The sequence below is a fragment of the Meleagris gallopavo genome, chromosome 29 (genome assembly GCF_905368555.1).
Source record: "Meleagris gallopavo chromosome 29, MGAL_WU_HG_1.1, whole genome shotgun sequence".
NCBI classification, from domain to species: Eukaryota; Metazoa; Chordata; class Aves; order Galliformes; family Phasianidae; genus Meleagris; species Meleagris gallopavo.
Genome location: NC_139432.1, coordinates 4396590 through 4412128, shown reverse-complemented (window position 1 = coordinate 4412128; position 15539 = coordinate 4396590). Strand labels below are relative to the sequence as shown.

At 51.6% G+C, this 15539-nt stretch overlaps 1 protein-coding gene across 7 annotated transcripts in view; it reads left to right on the top strand.

The window, feature by feature from the left end:
• IKZF3 (IKAROS family zinc finger 3) overlaps positions 1–15539 on the top strand; it is a 23655-nt gene extending 8116 nt beyond the window's left edge. For 6 of the 7 annotated variants that reach the window (XM_085211288.1, XM_085211290.1, XM_085211289.1 and 3 more), the window contains exons 4-8: positions 2517–2774; positions 3418–3585; positions 5001–5117; positions 9338–9454; positions 12952–15539. In XM_085211288.1, the coding sequence (XP_085067414.1) occupies positions 2517–2774; positions 3418–3585; positions 5001–5117; positions 9338–9454; positions 12952–13625 (1334 nt within the window). In that variant the 3' untranslated portion in view covers positions 13626–15539. The remainder of the gene's footprint in view (positions 1–2516; positions 2775–3417; positions 3586–5000; positions 5118–9337; positions 9455–12951) is intronic. The other variant, XM_085211292.1, reaches the window with a different exon arrangement.

The following is a 15539-nucleotide window of genomic DNA, read 5'->3' as shown; positions in this document are numbered from 1 at the left end:
ATGTCGCACCCTTCTCCCGATCTCACAGCACTTGCTGTGCCTCTGGTGGTGCATGGAGACAACGTTGGGGCTGGAGAAGGGCTGAGGCTGTGTCAGACCCCCCCCCCAGCCCTGTGGTTCAGTCTGGGCTGACCGCACTCTTCCTCATCTTGTATTGGAGCTTTCCTCTTTATCTCTGCCCTCTCCCAGGTCGGGGTCGGTCTGACTGCAGATGATGGTGTGAGGGTGGAAAAATTCCAATGCTTGTAATGTTTCTGATTTTGATCAAAGCCTCAGTGCTCTGTGCTCTCAGCAGCTGGAGGGGGACAGTTTCAATTGAGGTTCTTCAGGCACCCACATGGGACCGAAGCATGGCACTGGGATAGCCCTGCAGATGGGGTGAGCCGTGCTCCATAAGGCAGTAAAGTGTGGCTCAGATGCATCCGTGTGCTCCATAATGGAGTAATGCATGGATTGAACGCATCCCTCGGCTCCATAAGGCAGTAATGCATGGATTGAGCACATCCCTCTGCTCTATAAAGGAGTAATGCGTGGATTGAGTGCAACCCTCTGCTCCACATGGCAGTAATGCATGGCAAGCAGTCAGAGTGCAATGTGGAAATGCAGAGGTGAAAGCGTGGGATGCTCCTTTGGGCACTCAGCAGTGCTCAGCCCTTGTGCTGCGCTTCAAGGATGCTGCCATGGCTCTGGGAGGGTGAGAAGCTGTGAACTGCAGTGAGAAACAGTAGAAAACAGCAGAGAGCCCCTCTCATGTGAAGCTTGCAGCTCGTCCCCCCCCCCCTGGAAGCCATTGCTGTCAGTGCAGGCGGAAGGTGAGACGTTGAGTAGAAAGTGGGAATTGAAATCGTGTCAGAAAGTGGCACCGAGGTGCAGCTGCTGTGCCCTCCCTGCTGCAGCCCTGATGGGTTTGGAACCGCCGCCGTCAAGGGGGAAATGCAGCTTTTTGGTTTTGGGAAAGAGGTTCTGTTGAGAGGTTCTGATGATGGCCGTTGTTGCTCAGTGGATGGAGGTGGTGCAGGAACTGACTGCCAAAGTTCTGAGAGCAAAACCATCCCTACAGGTCAGAGATGGTTTGGGGAGCAGGGCTGGTTCTGAAGGAGGGCTGATGAGAAGTGACGTGGATGGACCCATGGACCTGCATGGAACCTTCCAGCAAACCCCTGTGAGCTGTGTGGGCCACTGGGAGCAGAGCAGCTCCAGGGTGGGCTTCCCTGTGATGGAGAAGGGCAGTGGATGCCATCATCCCGGGGAGCACACCGAGGGATGTTCTCCTCTCCGCTTGAATTCCTGCATGGGATAACACAGCTCTCAGCCATCTGTTCCCCCCATCTTCGTCCCAGTCACCCGGGCATGGCACCAACACCAAGGCTGGAGGAGCGGCTGTCACCAAAATACAGCTGAAAACGTTGATTTCATGGAAGTATTCATTGCCAGGTTTTTATTTCTCAGCGCTGCTTTTATGTCACCACCTCATTTTCACTGCCACTGCTGTTTGTTCTCAGCATTTGATGTGGTTTATTACTCAGAACCAGAGCTAATACACTCAGCAGCCCAAGTTCTGCACTTGGAGAAGGGATCAGTGATTCAGCCCCATGCTGGCTGCCCAACCCTCCGCTCAGCAGAGCAGCAGGCAGCCACGAGAGCAATGCTTTCCAACAGGACTCGATATATTTCATCTCCTGACACTTCCCTTCACCCAACTTGAGGCAGAACTCAAGGCTCAGCCACAACCAGGACAGAACAGTCAGTGTTAAGCAGGACAAAGGCTGCCCCATCAATTGGGAAGGGTTGTGACACGAGCTGTGATGCTGCGGTGGAGAGGGAGAGGAAATTTGGGCATCATCAGCAGTTGGTGTTGTGAGACCCATTTGCTCATACGTGGAGCACTGCTAGCAAACCCTTAGCTGTGTGTTCTGCTCTGCTCTTGCCATGAGTTGGCGTGGAGCTTGTCAGATGCTTCTCAAAATCTTGGAGATCTTTGGATTAACGCTGCAGTGGCAAGTGAAGATTAGAATGAATTGCTTGGGATTAATTGCTTAGAATCAATTGATTAGAATTAGTCGGTCAGAGTGTTTACCCTGAGATCACTGGAGGTCTTGGCAGAGCAGATGCAGTTTTTGGCCGTGCTGGAAGAGCCGCAGGACGTTTCCAATGCGGTTCTCTATTCCCAGCTCACAGAAACAGCCCGTGGCATTAATTTCTGTGGGTTATTCTGGGTTGTGCAAACCGGTGCTTCCCTTTGCATCCTGAAGAGCAGCACCCTGTGAGTGCACATGTGGGGCTTGCACTGCTTTTATCATCTGCAGAAGGAAATAATCCACCAAAGGTAACAACAGGGCTTATCTCACTGAGGGCACACGGCACACGGGCATTTGTCTGACTGCATTTCTTTATCTTGGTGAGGTTAAGCAAAACTCTCGGGGAGATGACTGATAGAAGTTTATGTAATTTTTGGTGAGTATTTTATCTGAGATGATCATTTTTTCCCCCACTTTTGTGCTCTGTTTTGCCTGCAGATGATGTTAAAGTGAAAAGTGAATACAGTGACAGAGAGGAGAATGCTTTAAATTCTGAGCGCATGGAAAACCCGGAAGAATCCGAAATACCTTACAGCTACCCCAGAGAATACAACGAATACGAAGGCATTAAGCTGGAAAGACACCTGGGCTCCTATGACAACGCCAGGCCAGCGAGTGGGAAGATGACCTGCGATATCTGTGGCTTAGCCTGCATCAGCCTCAATGTCTTGATGGTTCATAAACGTAGCCACACCGGTAAATATCCCACCTTCTTCTTCAAGACCTAAATACTGAAAGGATAACAGTCTGGGATGCAGAGAGGATGCTGAGTTTGGGCTTTCCTGGTTCCATCCCACAGGGGTCTCTGGCAAATCGCTCACGTTTCTGTGCCTCACTTTACCCACTTTGCCCTATTGGGACTCCATGTCACAGCAGCGTATTGGTGAGGCATGTTAAGGATTTTGGATGAAAGGCACTATGTCATTTCAGTATTTCAGCCCCAACACACGGGTTAGATGGTTTCTGTGCTGCCATTTTCAGTCTGTGTGCTGTGTTTTTCTTTGTGCCATTCTTGCGCAACAAAGCAACGAGCATCTTCGGTTTTGAGCTGTAAGACAGGACTTTTTTTTTTCTTTCTAAAAGTTGCTAGCTTGTTGGAATCAGCCTCCTCCAGACCACTCCTTCCCATGGAAAACCTGTGCAGTGGTTTCCATATGTGTGTTATGAGAAGCTCTGACACCAGAGCTGCACCCTACTCCCACTGAAGCCAACGGAAGGGCTGTGTGTTTCTGTATACAGAAATTGATCTCATTCTTTCCCCTTCCAAAAAGGAAAGGGTGTGAGGATGGCGTGATACCCACATAACCATTAAATGTCCTTTTTTGTATGTCATTTTAAGGTGAGCGGCCATTCCAGTGTAATCAGTGCGGAGCTTCCTTTACTCAGAAGGGTAACCTCCTCCGCCACATTAAGCTACATACAGGGGAAAAACCTTTTAAATGTCATCTTTGCAGTTATGCCTGCCAGAGGAGGGATGCGCTAACGGGTCACTTAAGGACACATTCTGGTAAGTGACTTCAAAGGCACTTCGTGTGTTTCAGATGTGTGTCACCGGGACACGACGTGCAGAAAATAGTCAGCAAAGTTTGCGCGACTGAATTGGTTCTGAGGAGCTGGCAAAGAGCAGTGACTGCTCTGTGCCATGTCCATGGGACCCAACGGGACCCAATGGAACCGTGTGGGACCCAATGGGACTCAACGGGACCCAACAGAATCCCATGAGACTCAATGGGGCTTGGAGAGACCCAATGGAACCCAATGGAACTTGGTGGGACTTAATGGAACCCAGTGAGATCCAGTGGGACCCAGTGAGACCCCAGGGGGCTTTGTGGGACCCAATGGAACCTAATGAGACTCAAGAGGACTTGGTAGGTCTTGGTGGAACCCAATGAGACTCAATGGGACCCAATGGAACCCAATGAGACTCAATGGGACCCATTGGAAGCTGGTGGGGTCATCCTGGGACTTGACTGTGCCCTGGATGTGCTCGAACACCTGTAGGAGCAGAACCAAAGGCAGCGTTGGTGCTGGTAGCACCTCGGTGCTGGGTAGTGCCTTTCATCTGAACTTCTTAACCTGCTCCACAAGTGCGGTGCAATCCCTCGAGTTTGGCGTAGGGCGTTGTGTCCATTGCACAGGTGGGAGAAACGGAGGCACAGAGCTGAGGTGATGCGAGTAACAGGCTGGGTAGAAATGGATGAGTTCCTCCAATTCTTTAAGAGCCAGACCATGCTGCTCTTTGATTTCCTGTCTTATAAGGGGGCCCAGAAAGAAAGCAGATGTTCTAAATGATAGATATTATCTCCGCACAGTGCTGCATAGAAAAGAAAAAAAACAAACCTCACAAAGAACCAAAGCTAAAATTGAGATTTACCTGATGTGAGTGAATGAGGTGGGTCTGGCCAAGGGCCAGAGCAGTTGTTGTGATCGTACCCCCACAGCACATCGTGCTCCCAACACAACTGGTGCTTACCGAGGCCAGAGTTTGAGGGCTGGCTAATTAAACAGCATAAAGAAAGCGAACTAGGAACACAATGTGCTTTCTGATAAGGTTGTTTGGAGATGAACTGAACCCACAAATGATTTTGTTTTGGTCTCATTTTCATCACTTTCATGAAATCCTTAAAGAACCCAGTGCTGACGGAGCAATGCCGGGCAGGTGGGACATGGCAGCACGGTACCATTCTGCCAGGGGAGGAGATGCTGAGAGGAGCTGCCAGCTCAGGTCAGGCTTTAGGGAGCTTAGGGATGTAATATAACCCCAGTAACCCCGATTTTGTGGCAGTTTCCATGCTCATAATCCCAACAGAAATGTGAAGCATTCTCCATGCGCCGAATATTAGGCTGCCAGCAGCAGTACGCCTGAGCGCCAGGATGGGCGGGTGTTCCTGCAGATATTTAACTCTCCCCTCCATTTCACAGTGGAGAAGCCCTACAAGTGTGAGTTCTGTGGCCGGAGCTACAAGCAGAGGAGCTCTCTGGAGGAGCACAAGGAGCGGTGCCGCACGTACCTGCAGAGCACCGGCGGCTGTGAGCCGGGTGAGTGCCTCGCGTGGCAGGGCTCTGTTCTCTCTTTTTGTGCATCATTCTGGTGTTTACAAACAGGGCGTCTGGTGAGCTGTTAGCTCATGGTTTTGCTCCAATGGCTTCCAGTGATTCAGGGGGTGCAGTGTCTCCCAGGAGGGTCTGGTTCAGCGCTCCCCTGGGCAGCCAGCAGCAGAACGCTTTCCTTGGAATCACTTTTTTTATCTCACAGTGGCCCTGAATACAACTAAAACACCTTCCAGGCAGCGTTTCTGTAGGTGACACGTTTAGAGAGACGGCAGTGTTAACGAAGGCTGTCTCGTGATAACCCAAAAGCTGTGCTCAGTGATGCTGCTGTGCAGCAGAACTCACAGAACCCAAGCCATGCCCAAATAACCCTCAGCAATCTGGTGATAACTCCATGCAACAAGGATCCTTACCCTGTGCAGGGAGGGTCTGTGTGTCATGCACTGAGAAACCACCCTGAAGAAGCAGTGGTTGAATGGTGCTCGTGGAGCTCCTTCTTTCCAGCAAGCAATCGTTGCTTTACAGCATCAGAAAAAGGCGCTGGCTGTGTGAGCGTCAGCAAGTTTTGGTTTTCATGAGAACTTGTGCACATTGTGACTGTGGTTTTGTGTTACAGTACACACTGTCACGATGGCAATCGCCCCGAGGTGTCCACCGCGGGAAAATGGAAAACATGATACCACCCTACATCTCTGCTTTTACACCATTCTCATGGCTCACATTCATTTCAGAATAGCAACACGTCACTTATCCACAGCCTGCAGCGCAGCGCCGCGCGCCTCAAAGTGGTCGCAGAGGAAACGTGAGTTTCCAGCACACGACGTGGCTGTGCTCTCTCAGCCCTCCCGAAAACACATGGCAGTGTTTCTCGTGGAGCAGTGAGTGATGAAAAACAGGAACTCCTGTCTTGCCGAGGTGTTTTCTTTGCATTCAGTTTTCTGCTGTCGGCGTCGCGGAGCGGAGGGGGACCTTGGCGGGTTGGTTGATGCTTCTGATTTATTTTTTCCCTCCCAAAGAGGAGCACTTTGTGCTCATTTTTAACATCGCTTTCAGACTCCTGACCCTTTTCCCGTTACTCCCTTTGCTTTGGATTTCAGCCCCTTTTCCTGCAGTCCTTTCCACCCTTCCACACGGAGCCATCTCTGTGTGCCACTGCCCATATAACCGAAGCACCGCGAGGCACCAGCAGTGCCGTTCCCATCCTGCTTGCTTTTTAACACGAGGTTTGCACGTTCCTGGCCCAGCAGCATGGAAACACCTCTGAAGAGCAGCTTCATGCAGCAGCGTTGCTCGGGCCCTGATAACGATCTCTGGTCGCGATGTTCTCATTGCACAATAACCCGCCTCGTCTCCACTCTCCATTATTTAGTGACCACACTGAGAAGTGGCAGGAAGCAATGCCTCTAATTCGAGCTCGGCTTTGTGCTTGAGGGTTTTGAATACAATGCCCACACGTTCTAAAAATGACACTCTCGTTTATGGGGCGAGAGAAACCACGCTATGGAAACAGCGAGGTATGGGAGAGGTGCTGCTGTCCGTGCTCTGCACAGCGACCAGAGCTGGTGGGGAGATGTGTTTGCAGAGGTTCTTGCAGCATCTGTAGAGATACTTCAGTTTTCCGGCTGTGCTGTTGGACCACTCGGCTTGTAGGGTGTCCCTGTACCATGTTCTGAAACAGGCTGAGTGCTTCAGGGGTTTGGGGTTTCCTTATGACTGTTCAGCTCTCAGTGTAACTGAGCAAAGCACTCAGTCCTTTCTGCCAGTCAAACCTGAAATTTATGTTGAGGTACGTGTTATAATTAGATAATGAGTTCTTCAAATTGGGGTCGGAGTACAGAGTAGGATCTCCTGCTGGGTATGGGCATGAGATGGGGAGGGTCATGGCAGGAGGAGATGGGTGAGATGGATCTGGTGACTTCTCTCCTTCTTTGAGAAGTCTTTAGAGAATTCTGAGAGGGAGTGCTTCCTAAATACAGACATTGTTCCTGGAGTGCTTGGGGGTGACACAGAGGTGGGTGAAACCGTTGGGTTGGGTTGGGGAAGGGAGTGCAGTGCTATGGGAGGAGCGATGCACCATGGGAGCAGATCCTGTTTCCCTACAGCATCTGTGAAGATGCTGATGACGGTTTCATGCCCCATAAACAGAGGTTATTTATTTCTTTAGGAAGAAATGCCCACTGGCAAAGGTCACTGTTGCCTTTGCAGGGAGCTGCTCACTGCCCCCTAAACGGGGGGCACTCATTGGGGTTCCCCCAGTGGCACATAACTGAGAGGACAGGTGGGCACTGATGCCCTGCTGTGTGTCAGGGCTGGTGGGAGAGATGGCAGGAGCTGCTCTGAGCTCACCAGGAGGAACAGAGAGATTCTGGGGATGGGAAATCCAAGCTTTAGTAGTGCAAGAGATGGTAAAGATAAGAATTGAGGAAAGGGGGAACTAGAAAGGAAAAAACTACTCAAGAAAAGCCAGTGGAGAGGCAGCAGGTGTTAGCATGGCTTTGCTCATGGCAGTTGTGGATTTTCTTTAAAAAAGTAATGGTTATTAATGGCTTGTCATCACGACTGAATCGCTGTAGAAGCTGACTGGGCTGGGGAAGCTCGGAGCGTGAGCTGCTGTTATCTGAAGGTAACACGAAGTGCTCAGAAGGGATCAGACAGTTTGTGGAGCAGAAGTTCCAGAATTAAAAACCCCACGAGGTGCTGCTGCCCCGGCTGTCCTGACTCATCGCAGGAGCTGGCAGCAGCGTGCGTGAGCCAGGAGCTGCACAAACATCACCGACCCGTTCTGGCTGAGGTTTGGTGAGTCATGCTTTGTGCTGCCCGAAACCCATCTGATACCGACTGCAGTCACAATAAACACGTGAGGAGGGGCTGGGAGGTCTGTAGGGAAGCGCTGCATGCAGAGCTATGGAAGGGTGATAGTGCACCTTCGTGCCTTGAGCTGAGCAAACTGTAATTTAAGCCTGGCACTGAATAGAACTGCACTTAGCAGGACCGAGGTGACAGCAGTGTTTATATCACCGCTCCCTGGTGCTGCTTCTCTCTCATGTAGGTGATGCTCCATATATTTCAGGTATCCCTGTCCTCCACCAGGAGCCAGTATTCCTACTTTGGTATTGCCTTGGGAAAGCAAATTGCCCTTCCCCATCCTTCTTAGGCAGCAAACCCCAAAAGGAAGACACCAGCTCTGAAAAGGCATCCAGCTGTCACTGCTGTGGTCCCCGACGCTGCAGCCCTCCGTGCTCCTTTAATAGCAAAGCAGCACCACCGATACTGGTTGGTTTTTGGGGTGAAGCTGCAGCAGTTACACTTGTTATTAGTTGGGTAGTTGTGAGATGAGGTGGCAGCGTGGCTGACCCCGCTCTGTTGCTGTGCAGCTGTTTCCCTGAAGCAGTGGGCACTGGAGGAGAGCTCTGGGGAATAGGAGGATCCTCAGGACGTCCCATGGTCCAAGGACTGGTCCAGGGACCTCCCACGGTCCAGGGATTGTGGTCCAGGGGCGTCCCGTGGTCCAGGCTCAAGGGAGGGATCCTAGTGCACGTGTGCACTTCTCTGACAGATCTGGGAGGTTTGAATTGGCTTTCAAACACCAAATGCTTTCAGGTGTGCGAAGGAGAGAGCATTCTCAATGAGCTGATGGAAAGAAGAGTTGGAGCAGTGATGATGCTTGAAAAGATGGGCTGTGAGGGATCGAGGCGGGTTGTGTGAGCTCAGTGGGACGCTGCAGAGCTCTGCAGCTTCTTGGCCCTTGGTGAGGAGGCGCCCAGTGAGTGATCTGTGAGTGATCTCTGGAGCAGTGCAGTGGGGCTGAGCGCTGGGTGGGAGCCTCGGCTGGGACTGCAGGTGTCTGCGGCTCTTACTCAAAGCAAAAAGGCCAACAGAGCTCCGACTCCAGCACTGTGATGCTCTGCAGCCTCCCGTCCAGCCCGCCGGGCTCACGCTTCCCTTTGCATCGCTTTTGCACAGCTCTGTGCTCAGCGCTGCTCCCGCTGACCGCAGCGGTGCCCACCGCACAGAGAGCAGCAGCGACCGAGAAAGCAACGACCCCCCTTAACAACAGACCTCCAAACTGTTTCCTCCTAACGAGTGGGGCAAACTCCGGACATTAAACCATTCACTTCTTCCTTTTTTTTTTTTTTTTTTTTTTTTTTTTTCCCTTTTCACCCATTTTCGTTTTGTCTTTTTTCTTCTTTTCGCCTTTTCCAACCCAGCCAACGTGGAGGCAAGGCACATCAAGGCTGAGATGGGGACCGAGAGAGCCCTGGTGCTGGACAGGCTGGCGAGCAACGTGGCGAAGAGAAAAAGCTCCATGCCTCAGAAATTCATTGGTAAGAACAGAAACCTTCTTGTGTGAACTGCAGAGGTGGGCAGCAGCCTATAGGGAGGTCCTCTGCGCTCTGCCAGTCTCCTCTCCAAGCTCACAGCCCAACAGAAGGGGGTAGACATAAAGCAGCAGCCGTTTTCTCACGTGGGCTGAGCAATTTGCTGTAGATGTTGGGTTTAAAAGGATCTGTTCTATAGATGCTCAGAACTGCTGCTGTTGTGTTTGTACCTCCGTGCGCAGCAGTTTCTATCTCACGAGCTCCTGTGTGCTGTGCTCTGTATCCGTGCGTTTCAAATGTTCTCTGCTGGGTTCTTTCCAGGAGAGCAGCGAAGTTGGTGCTGTTGGAAGCACTCTTTCTGGGATTCTTGCTGCATGCACATGCAGGATGAGGGCAAGAGATGGAAAAGCATTAGGTCTTTGTTAGTCATCTGCTGAACTTCAACATGAGTAAAAAAATATTGAGCCCTTTCTTGTGGTCACTTCAGCTGCAGGATGTTTCCATAGCATTCTCTTTGCATTTAATTCTATATGATCAGGCTTGCACCCTGGGATCCTGAATGCAGGTCTGGCAGGTTGTGTCAGTGATCCTCTTGGCTGTCTCATGTCGTTAATTTCATTTAATTTTGGGAAAGGAAGATGCAATTCTCGTGTCCTAAACAGAGAGCTGACTTAGGAGCTCTATGGCTATGGATGGGTAAGGTTAGGGTCGGGGTTAAGGTCAGGGTTAGGGTCAGGGTCAGGGTTAAGGTCAGGGATAGGGTCAGGGTTAGCACTGGGCTTTCAGCATACATGAAGACTGCTCATGTTAATTCAAACCTCTCAATATGCATTTTACATGTCACCTTTTAGCACAGAGGTGAAGCGGCTCCAGTTCACGTTGTCTGAGCTCCTTTGGGTACTCAGTGCTGAGTCTGCTGGCTGGGAGTCGGACCTCAGATGTCACGCTGTGATTCAAAACATTAATGCAAATGTTTTTGAAAACCTTCAGCTTCCTTTTTCTGATGCTGAGTTCAGCTCCAGCCTGTCGTGTTTCACCACTGCTATCAGTTCAGTCTGCATGCACTGCATTGCGCACGGCTGCTGCAGCCACTCGTAGAGCATCCCGAGCTGCGAGGGCTCCATAGGGGTCACTGAGCCCAATTACAGCATGGAGCATCCTGCTGATTTGTTCTGCAAGCATCTTGGGTGGAATGGGCCCTTGTTTTGGTTTGGGCTGGCACCACATCGTATTGACTGGGAGGAAAAAACCCTTTCTTATGACTTGGGGTCTCTGCTGTGGTCCATATAAGCGTGAGGAATCTCGTCTGCTCTGATGTTTTTGCTTTCTCATCTCCCGTGGCACAAATAGGAGCCTCAAATGAGGAGATGGGCAGCAGAGCATGTTCTCTGCACTGTGCCCTCCTTCATTCAAAGGCTTTTGCAAAGACGTTGTCCTCAGCCTTTCCTTGAGCTGCAAAAGAAGAAGGGTTTAATGGAAGTTTTATCATCCTGCGTGTCACAATTTGCTGTAGATTTCCACTTTTCTTTGGCACGGAGCCGCACCTAAAGTTGACCCAAGTCAACACCAGCAGTGCAGCTGATGCGCTTCTGCCAGTTCCCACCATCTGCTCATAGACCTCTGCTTCCTCCTTTGCAAAACCAGCCTTTCCCTGAGACCTCTGGCTCAGACATTTCTCATGGTGGTGGAGGTGCAGCGCTGCTCCAACGCTTCATCACCCCCCACCCCTGTGCACAGGGCTGATGAGAAGTGGGCTGCCCTGCTTAGCGGGGCGGGAAGCTGCTGCCCTCCCCGCTCCCAGTGTCCACACCTCATCACATTGCAGGAACCGATGTGTTTTAGAGCAAGCACAGCAGCACAGCAGCACAGCAGCACAGCAGCACAGCAGCACAGCAGCACAGCAGACGTGTCATCCGCTACGGCTCAAGTGTGAATTCTGATGGGGATGCTCAGCTCCCCGCCGGCTGCTTTGTAAACCAACAAAGAGTCCCATGCATTCAGTATTTAATTTGGCCATTTGCAACGACTTTGCGATGCTTCCTGTGGCAGCTTTGCTCAGAATAATCCGTTCAGTTTTCCTCCCGCAAAGACAAAACATCCCAGCGTTGGGCACAGCATGACCTGTGCCATCACCACGCGCTCCCTTCCCTCTTCCTGCATCTTTGCCCTCAGTTTTCTCTCCAAATCTGTAGGGAGTTCGATGTATTTTTGCTTTTGCTACACGTGTTTTTTTTTTCTTTCACTTTTTTTCACATCTCGCTTGCCCAGAACTGCTCTATGAGTCACACCAATGTGCTATATCACTTTGTTGCCTTCTGTGTGAAGATGGATCACAAGTTGGGTGAGGGCTGGAAGCAGTTACCCTTGTGGTTCTTTAACCTTTCTGAGTGTTTTATAAGAGAAACGTGAGCTCCTGGTTTTCTGCAGTGAAACCTGAAGAGTTTCATATACATTGAGTCATGGTGTTGACAGGTGACTGATAAACATCTGCACTTCTCCAGTTACTGTAACTAAGAGATTTAGTGGATCTGATGCTTGAAAGCCGGTTGCACATGAAGCACTTCGTCCTTTTTATTTTTTTGTTGCTGTTGAGTGAATGATTCTGTTTCACGTAACCGCAGAATTCGGTTAGTTATTTCTAGATACTCATCAAAAAGTGACTCGAGCTCTTCTGGGTGCAGTTTTCTCCCCTCCTTGCACCTGGTGCAGAAGCCCTGTGTGCTGCCCACGCAGCCCATGGCCCCTCCTGGAGCCCAGGGCAGGACTGGGGCCACACTCCAATCCCCTCTGTCTGCCAACCCAAGAGCTCACAAAGCTCCATCACACCAGACTGGGACACTCCTTGCTCCTCTTTTCATTGGCTTCTACAGACACGTTCTGTGTACACATAGATAGATAACTGTTGGATGCCTGGAAACCTCTGTTGAGGTCAAAGACAGCAGGGCAGGCTGTGATTGTCAGAAGGTAATGGAGGAAATGGGTTTAATTGCCTTAACAACACGCTCGTGTCTAACGACATGTAAGGAGTGACTGCTGGGTGGGAGCGGAGTAACGTGGGCTGCATTCAATCTCCGCTGGTGTAGGTATGAGAAAGGGGGCAGGGCAAGAATGGAGGGTTGAAGTCTTGGTGCAAAAAATGGAGTATTTGGGTTCTTTATTGGCTCTTTTACAACAATTTTTATCGATGATGTTAACTTTTTCTAGGAAAAAAATGATGGAAATTAACGCACGGAATATTTTCTCGAGGATGTTCTCTCCCTTAGATCCCAGAACAGCCTGACAGTGCTGGCGCTGATCTGATCTCCACCACCTCCTCCATTAGAGTTTCGTTCCCAGGCCCGGTCTTTAAAAGGCCAGCAGGAACCCGTGCTCGACGTTCCCCATTTCTGCAGCAGATTTTTCATTCCCCTTTGCTTCCCAGAGACTGCAGCCCTCCGGAGAAGCATCACAGAGCTTCCACACCGCTTTCGCCCCCTGCTAACGAGACACCTCCTCTCTCGCAGGTGAGAAGCGGCACAGCTTTGACGTCAATTACAGCTCATCCTTCGTGTACGAGAAGGAAGGCGACATCGTGCAGGGCCGCATGATGGACCAGGCCATCAACAACGCCATCTCCTTCCTGGGGGCCGAAGCCCTGCGCCCTTTGGTGCAGACCCCCCCGGCTCCCACCCCCGAGATGGTCCCCGTCATCAGCACGCTGTACCCCATGGCTCTGCCCCGTGCCGACGTCCCCAACGGCAGCGATGAGAAGAGCCACGTCCCGCTGCGGGAGCACGCCTTGTCCCCCAACAACAGCGGCCACGACTCCACGGACACGGACAGCAACCACGAGGAGCGGCCCAACCCCCCCTTCCCGCAGGGTCCGGTGCTCCCCGTGCCCCGCAACGGCCTGCCAGCCCTGAAGGATTTCCCCCGGCCCTACGACATCATCAAACCGCCGGCCATGTGCCCGCGCGACGCCTTCAAGGTCATCAACAAGGACGGGGAGGCCATCGGCGCGTACCGCTGCGACCACTGCCGGGTGCTGTTCTTGGATTACGTGATGTTCACCATCCACATGGGCTGCCACGGCTTCCGCGACCCCTTCGAGTGCAACGTCTGCGGGTACCGCAGCCACGACCGCTACGAGTTCTCCTCGCACATCGCGCGCGGGGAGCATCGCGTGCTGCTCAAATAAACGGGCATCACCAGGGCGCCAGCAAAACCCGCCTGGCTTTAAAGAGCTCAAACAAACACCATCTCCTGTGTTTTTCTATGCCAGTTTTGAGTGCCAAAAGGTGATGACGCCTTTATGTTTTCTATTATTTTTTTAACGAGATTATTCAGTGTTTTGTAGCATCCATGCCTAGCTGCTGTGCCGAGCGGTACTGTATGATGCGTACCAGAGGCACAGACTGGTTTTTATATGAACTTTATGAAAATTAAGAGCCTTTTAAGGTGTTTTTTATTTTTTTAACGTGCATTTGTTTTCATGGTGTATGCTTTAACGGCGTGAAAGGCTTTCATTCCCCACTGCCAGCTGCTCTGCTTGGTCAGATGTATAGGAAGAACTTGTTCTTGCTGTTACAACCCCGACGGTCTCATCACCAAAACACAGAAAACTTTGCCTGGGAGGGATTATTCATTCATTTTTAGAGGTTTTCCCCAAGTCTGATGCACACACGGTCCCGTCCCGTCCGCCTCATTTCTCACCACTCCGCCTCTTTGAAGCCTCTCCCCACGTGCACCTCACTGAGAGCAAAAGGAGCAGCAAAACCCAATTTTGTCAGCAGCGCATGTGTTCGGGATACCCGCTTGGCTCTCCACGTGCCAGCTGGGGGAAATCCCCACTTCCGTGGATGGGAAGCCCTGATGCATGCCGCGAAGGAGGACAAAGCTGCATTGGAGCTCGTGGCCACGCTGTGCCCTCTGTTTCCCCACGGCCACCAAACACAGAGCCACCCATCCCACAGCAGTACCAGGAGATCTCAGCACATGTATGTGGGAGTGTGCAGCTCCGTCTGCTCGGACGGGGGGATCTCCCTGGGGCTGAAAGGCGCTGCTTTGCAACACGGGCGTCGGTGATGACTTTGAAGCTGGTTTGTAAAATGGTTCTTTTCATCTAATCACTGCTCTGCAGCTGTATCATTAGTCATGGTGCGGGAGATTGGTGTGATAACGGTTCTGCTGAGCGTGGTTATTCCTGGCAAAGTGTTTCTGTATGGGCAGGATGTGTTCCCGTGGACTTTTCGTGTCCCCTGTGCTGCTCCATGCCAACACTGCTTTGGTCTTTGGCAGTGTGATATCTGTGGTGGTCCCTCTGCAAAGGGGGGGTCGGGGTGCAGAGCTCCAGATGGAGTATGAAGGGTCAGAAATACCCAATGTGATTCTGCCTTTGGCCTTGCTCTGTTCCCTTGGGTGCTGCCTCCCTGAAGCTCAAGGTGCAAAGTGGAAATTATTCATTTTTTCCCCACTAATCACGGAATCGTTGCGGCTGGAAAAGACCTCAAAGATCACTGAGTCCAACCAAAGCCACGTCCCGGGAAGGAGAGATCGGTCAGCTGCTTTGCAGAGCGCTGCAGGAGTGCAAGATCCTGCTTATCCACGGGGGTAAGGAAGGAGAACTGGTTTTGAAGCCTTGTGCTTGGGAAGGCTCAGTGCAGTCCCCATTTTGGCCAGTGCTCTGCTCAGCACCCGTTCCCTCATGCTGCTCCATGGGGACACAGTGGTTCCACGCACGCCAGTCCTCATGCAGCAAAAAGCATCTCTCCATTTGCACGGGGAGCAGCACGGATTGCACACTGCTTTCCTTCTCACATCACCACTGAATCCAGGAAAACACCTCAGTTGCCCTTCGTTCCCCTCCAGGCAGGACCAGATGCAGCCCACGGCCTCGGGAGCTCAGCAGGAGCAGCGCTGTGGGTTCTGTGGGGCTCAGGAGGAGCCCAAAGGCACCGTTTCCCACTGTGGCACCGTCGTGTTTTCGGGACAAGGCGCTCGTTTCGGTTCAGCCCGCGCTGTCTGGCGTTAATGAGTGGTTGCTCATTGCTGTTGAACAATGACATGTTGTGGAACTTTGACCCAGTCACCTATTAAAAATAATGTGTATTTC